Below are 6,396 nucleotides of genomic sequence, written 5' to 3' on the forward strand. Positions count from 1 at the left end.
ATTCCAAACTTTAATGAATTTTCTACGTGATATCACTTCTGTTTTTTCTATTATCTTTAGAAAAAAACACCGTGAAGTGATTAAATGTCTATTTGAATTGATAACGAACCTACTGGGTTGTTTACTACAGCGTTTGTAGAAACCTGGAATAAGTTCCTTTGACAACATCTTATAGAACCCACGAAGCTCTGATTGATAGTCAGCAAACAAACAAGCCTAAGTTGTTAATATTAGGGTGAATTTATATTCAAACTTAACCCTTACGTTATGTTAGTGTTTTTCTCAGCAGTGATACTCAATTCGTCCAATAGCCCTACTGAACGGACTAGACAACGAAAGAGTTAATGAGTCTGGTTTTGTTATTTGCATTACATATTTTTATTTACTTTTTTAAGGTGGCACAATACGTATTTGAAGAAACGTTCAACATGCGGTTCGCCATTCCCTTCGACCAGCATAATGCCACGGTGTCCAGTGCGGCTTTGAATTCTGTCACCAGCGAACAAGCACGCAGAATTCACGAACTGAATTCATTAGATATCCAATTATACGCATTCGCTAAGAAATTGATGTTCCAAAGATTTGAAAAACTTAAGGCTAAAGATGCAAATTTTGAACAAAGGTTCGCCCATCTCGGCGAACTGGCTAATCTTCGCAGTGGAGTTACGGAATTTGATTGGGATAATAATTTAGAAGAATTGACGACGCCGTACAAGATTTTGTAGTTTTTGGAACAAAATAATATATCTGATAGATATATCATTGCTATGTAGTCATTTTGCCTCAGATAATGATGCATCATTAAATTTTGGCAATTTGTTCATAATACTTGATATATCCGAAGTCCTGTGATCAACAAAATTGTTCACTTGGTTGTATATAAAATTTTAATAATACGGTAAAGTATAATATTTTTCAAAAAAACTGGTTTTATAGTATTGTAAACTATGGAACCTAAAACAAAAATATGTCGAAATGATATATGTGGTATAAAATATTCGTTTTGATTAGTCAAGGTGAATAAAAAAAAACGTAAAAGTAAATCAAGATCTTTAATGATTGATTTATCATGTGACAACAAGACAGCTCATTGGTGTATTTGATAAAACTATTACTACAATTACTTAAGTAATCAGTCAGTAAAATATTATATACTCATATAATAGTTAGTGTAAGTGTAATAATTACCATAAAGATATATATGTGCACATATAAGCCTATAGTATTAGGTCAAAATAAACTTTTATTTTATGTTGTGAATAGAATAAAAATACCAAACAAGGCTATGTGATTATGTATTGTGAGATTATGTATGTTAATATGATTTTATAATGTTTAAGATAAGGTAAGAATATGTATGTACATTGTTTTTAGTACATGTTTTAAATTAATGGTTTAGGTTTTTAATGTGTTTGAATGAAATTGCTTGAAATATTATTCTAGATGATACATATCTAGTGAATTTATTATATAAGAGGTTTTTATGTACTTCCAGCTTATATGGCCCATGATGACTTGACAAATGCATTATACTATTCCATTCCAATTTTAACATTAATAATTTTTATATTCAGTCTAATCAAATGTACATTTTTCTACCTTTGATTTGATTCAAAGTTTTTACCCAAGTTGTATTTCCAAATCTTATATGAACAAAGATGATGTATTTTATTCAATTGATTTAATTCGTTTGAAAGTCATGCATTGTTTTACTATTATATATTGACACAGCTTTCATGTACAAGAGTTCTTAGCATAAAATTTAAACTAGGCCTGCTTATATAATAAAATTTGAAAATAAGAAACAAACATTTGTATAAAAATGTAACCAAATATTTATTATCTTACGATATTTCTAACTTATTCTAGTGTTTATCTTATAAAGCAAAAAATTCATTTTTTCAATTTGTTTTCTCTCAATTTCAATCACTATTATATGTATATCATGAAATATCTACGTTTTTTATAAACAATAATACAACATATTTTGTATACTTAAATGTAGTAACGTAACTCCAAATCTTTATTTTCTGAGCATTAAATCAATGACAATAAATTTTAAATTATTTGTAGGCAAGTAGTGCTTTATTTAAATAACACTTTTACGAAGGCCAGTTGCTTGCATTTAATAACACACACATTAATGCATCACGAGCTATACTTTTACATTTGACTTTTATGTATTTAGTGCACCCAAACTAATATTTGGAATTGATCCAAATATCAGTTTGAATCTTTAGAAATGATGCAAATGTGAGAAAAAGCAAATAAAAATATAATGTGTGACTGGTACAACCTGCTTTAATTTAAATAATACATGTCAGCAGTTTTATTTGAGTTCTAAGATTTTTTTTAAAGAAATGTTAAAATATTGATATTGAAATGTATGAAATCATGATCCAACTAGGGCTAATTTTTAATATTTTGGAGAATAAATTATTGGACGTGTATACGATATTATATATTTCATAATTCTGCAAATATGAATTTAATGGCACATTAATCACATGAATCAGGCAGGGTAACTTTGATTTTTGAAACATTTTCATAGCATAATTTTTTAATTAGTAAATAAATTTCTATTCTGTTTTTTTTTATAAAAATATTATGGAAATATTAAGCTATTAAAGAAGTATATAGCATTGCATTTAGTTTAAAATATGTTATTCTTTTGAATAGAAAGAATTTGTTTAATTAACAGCAGCTTACTGAATCATCAATTATTAGTGTACAAGAAATATGTAATAAACCAAAGATTTATACACTAATTATGAATTAAACATAAATGAGACATATAATGTATGATTTTTATTGAAATCGACATACATATAAATATATAAGAAATTGTTTGAATAATTTTAAATACAACTTTAAGTTATTTTAATATGACTTAAATTATTAATGATCTGCAATATCATAATGATGTATCAATATTTAATTTATTGTATATTGGATAATTATATCATTATGTATAGTCTATTTACAGACAATTTTTATTAAATTATTGTAATATATAAATATTAGCAAAAAACAATAGAATGATCTTTGTCTTTAAGATCCTCATTTAAGTTTCCTTTCGTTTCCTCATTTAGCAGTTCAAAATAGAAAAAATTTCAAAGTGAAAATTAATTACAAAAAACAATATCAATGAATGATTTGATCATGGTTAAAATTTAATTAAATCATAACAAAAGTAGTAATATTTTGAGAAAAAAGAGCTGAATGGCGAATACTTGAATGATAATACATATTTTTAAAGTAGTATTATAATGAGAGAAAAAATAATTAATATTCATTATAGATAAGGTATGGATAAGGAGGATAAGGACTTCTACTAATTCTACCAATGCCGTTTATTTTCTTATTTTCTAAATATGTATTTAATCGTTTTGTGTGCCGAAACCCTAATATTTGTATTCGTTATTATCTTGGAAGCAAACCTTTATGTTTCTTTTATCTGTGAACTACACCAACTCGCCTCGCAGTGAGAAGTTGCCTACAGGTTGTGACACATTATTATATTTTCTAGGTTGTGACATATCATGACAAGATGACATGCTTTGATAGTTTATTTTTTATTTACATTTGTATTTACCGAGAAAGAAATATAGAACGATAGAAATAATAATCTGATTTATTTTATGTATCTTTCTGTGGTGAATTAAACTCTTAAGATAAAATGAATATTGCGGATAGGAATAAAATTACCCAGCATTTAGTAGAACTAATAGAACTAACAAAATTAGACATACTGCTACCACGTTTACTGCAAAAAAGAATTTTTACTGAAAGCATGATTGACAGATTCAAGGTAATATAAATAATGAGTATTAAACAAATTATATATATGTACTGAATAAATTTTTAAAACATTTTCCTCACTGATATTATGTGATTTCTTCTTTAAGATTTGTCATTTTTATGTTATTTAGTCATATGTATTAATTTCAATTATCTTTCAGAATAAGCTGGTCACAGAAAGAGATAGAAAAAGAGACTTATATTTAGCAGTTCAAAAACGTGGTCCTACTGCATTTTCCTCACTAATAGAGGCTCTTGAAGAAACTGCTCATTTTAATTTAGCACGATTGTTGACTTCATCTGACCATGATAATAACCAAAACTCTTCGTACATTCTTAACAATCAACAAAACAATTATGAAAGAAGTTTATCTCAGACGTCTAATAGTCCAACTGAGGTTACACAACATATACATCCTTATGTTTTGCCACCAACGTCAAATAATGAGGCAATAAAAGCTAGCGCAATAGAAAATCAAGCTCAGGTTGATATGTCAGTTAATCCAATTTTAATTAAAGTAAAAAAGGCTACTCAGTTTTATGACATGATGGATACTGAAGAAACTAAATATCCAATGAGATCCAAAAAAAGAGGTGTCTACCTTATCATAAATAATATAGAGTTTGTCAATGATGTAAGATAATACAGTGAGAACATAATTGTCTTATGCTTGGCTTCTAATACTAGTTAATACTTGTCTTTTATAGTGCGAACAAAAACGACTGGGGGCTGAAATAGATCACAGAAACTTACTTGAATTATTTAAACAAATGGACTTTATTGGAGAGGATTATATGAATCTTAATATGCATGACATACAAACGGTTATAACAAAGTTTTCTTCAAATACAGAACTATTACATAAAACTGACTGTTGCATAGTTGTTGTAATGAGCCATGGAAATGATTTTAAAAGAGATGGATATATTTTCTCATATGATCATAATCCAGTATATTTATCATGGATTACTGACTGTTTTAATAACCGGCAATGCCCTTTATTACGTAATATACCTAAAATATTTATATTTCAATGTTGTAGGTATGTTGAAAAATATGCTTTATTTGAAATTATAGTGCAAAATTAACGCTTATTCTTTGGTTTATGAGTAAATGTTATAGTAATTCTTAATTTTAGGGGTGATATTTCAGATAATTCACTTAATGATGCACCTACTTCTAAATTAGCTAAATCTATGGTTGATGGAGGTTCAACTATGCGTGCTATGCCCACATGTAGTGATATGTTAATTTGTCATTCCACAATACCAGGTAATATTTTTTATTCTATATAATACAAATAAACAAATGGATATAACATTCATAGAGATATAAAAAAACAATTTAGGGTTTCAGTCCTATCGGGAGGCAGAAACTGGTACTTGGTACATTAATACAATTTGTAATATATGGGCAGAGAATGCGTGTGATACAGATGTTGAAAGTATGATGAAGCAAGTTGCTGTAAAATTCAGAAACTTTTTAACATCTGATAATAAAATTCAGACGCCATATTATGAAAATATCAGTTTTAATACTTGTTATTTTCATCCAGGGTTATATATTGATACTTAAATACCTAAACTTATTTTTAACAGACACTTTATTAGTAGATATAATATGAATTTTATATATTTTATAATTAACTAAATGTGATTTTATACCCAGTTAATAAAAAATTGTAAATAGAAATATAATTTATATATTTTTGAAAGATGCTACAATAAATATTTCTATGTTAATCTAAAATTTAAGTTTATGCAGGGCCTCCACGATTGATATAATCCACTTCATCTAAATCAATGTTTCGTCTTCTCCATTTTAGAGGTAGTTGCCAATCTTCAATAGCCTCTGTCGAATAAGCACTTGACATCTAAATAATAAGTAAGTAATATTTTTTATATACAAGATCTGTCATAGAAATTAATTTCTTTCAATGAACATATAATCGATTTATATGTAAAGAAAAATGGTTTCAAATATGCTATTATAAGGGAACAAATTATACATTATTTACATTCATTGAATTGCCTTGACTTTGACTCTTTGAACCACTAGTATTATGATCAGCAGAAACTGCAGCCCCCTTTCTGAATTTTATCATAGGAATTCTAGCCTTCGCGCTTTGAAGCGCAAATGATCTTACAGATCCAAGAAGTACCATATTTGGTATTATAACTATAAAATAAAAAATCGAAATTAATGCTATGGCAGTAAAAATAGAAATGTTATCTTATCACTTTCATACCTCGATTTCGATTACAAATGACAGCTCGTTGACAGTGTTGAGCTGTCAAATGGTGTTATGTAAAGTAATTATAAAAATAGAATGTGATTGTAAATCGAGCCGATAAATAGTAATACAAATAGTATAATAATACTAATAATACAAAAACTTATATGATATGGCTATAGTTAAATTTTTAATTTTAGTTTCCTTTTTTTTATTTCAAAAATCAGCAATGGCAACACTTCTCTAGAGATATTTTTCGATTTCGAGAGGCGATTGAGAGTGTTGTTTATCTAAGAATAATCATAAATGCAATTAACTTTTTACATGTCTTTTTAATTTTTTGGTATGTAACAAAGTGTAT

The 6,396-nt window shown here is 27.2% G+C and overlaps 3 protein-coding genes across 3 annotated transcripts in view; 2 read left to right on the forward strand and 1 right to left on the reverse strand.

Moving 5' to 3' along the window:
- Positions 1 to 896, forward strand: part of LOC113371668 (heparan-sulfate 6-O-sulfotransferase 1) — a 182,631-nt gene extending 181,735 nt beyond the window's left edge. The window contains exon 6 of the mRNA XM_026612315.1: positions 396 to 896. Coding sequence (XP_026468100.1) covers positions 396 to 725 — 330 coding nt within the window. The 3' untranslated portion in view covers positions 726 to 896. The remainder of the gene's footprint in view (positions 1 to 395) is intronic.
- A 2,674-nt stretch (positions 897 to 3,570) lies between these two features.
- Positions 3,571 to 5,398, forward strand: LOC113371670 (caspase Dronc-like). The gene is made up of 5 exons (XM_026612316.1): positions 3,571 to 3,811; positions 3,963 to 4,436; positions 4,510 to 4,844; positions 4,941 to 5,074; positions 5,151 to 5,398. The coding sequence occupies exons 1-5, from the start codon at positions 3,680 to 3,682 to the stop codon at positions 5,375 to 5,377; spliced, it is 1,302 nt and encodes a 433-aa protein (XP_026468101.1). The 5' UTR covers positions 3,571 to 3,679; the 3' UTR covers positions 5,378 to 5,398.
- A 160-nt stretch (positions 5,399 to 5,558) lies between these two features.
- On the reverse strand, positions 5,559 to 6,170 carry LOC113370323. The gene is made up of 3 exons (XM_026610993.1): positions 6,051 to 6,170; positions 5,820 to 5,980; positions 5,559 to 5,675 (listed from the first exon to the last, which is right to left on the reverse strand). Exons 2-3 carry the CDS (start codon positions 5,964 to 5,966, stop codon positions 5,559 to 5,561), a joined length of 264 nt encoding a protein of 87 aa, XP_026466778.1. The 5' UTR covers positions 5,967 to 5,980; positions 6,051 to 6,170.
- Positions 6,171 to 6,396: the final 226 nt, after the last annotated feature.

The sequence above is a fragment of the Ctenocephalides felis genome, unplaced genomic scaffold, assembly GCF_003426905.1.
Source record: "Ctenocephalides felis isolate EL2017-DRISC unplaced genomic scaffold, ASM342690v1 CF-g0.4_SCAFFOLD_01492, whole genome shotgun sequence".
In the NCBI taxonomy this organism is placed as follows: domain Eukaryota; kingdom Metazoa; phylum Arthropoda; class Insecta; order Siphonaptera; family Pulicidae; genus Ctenocephalides; species Ctenocephalides felis.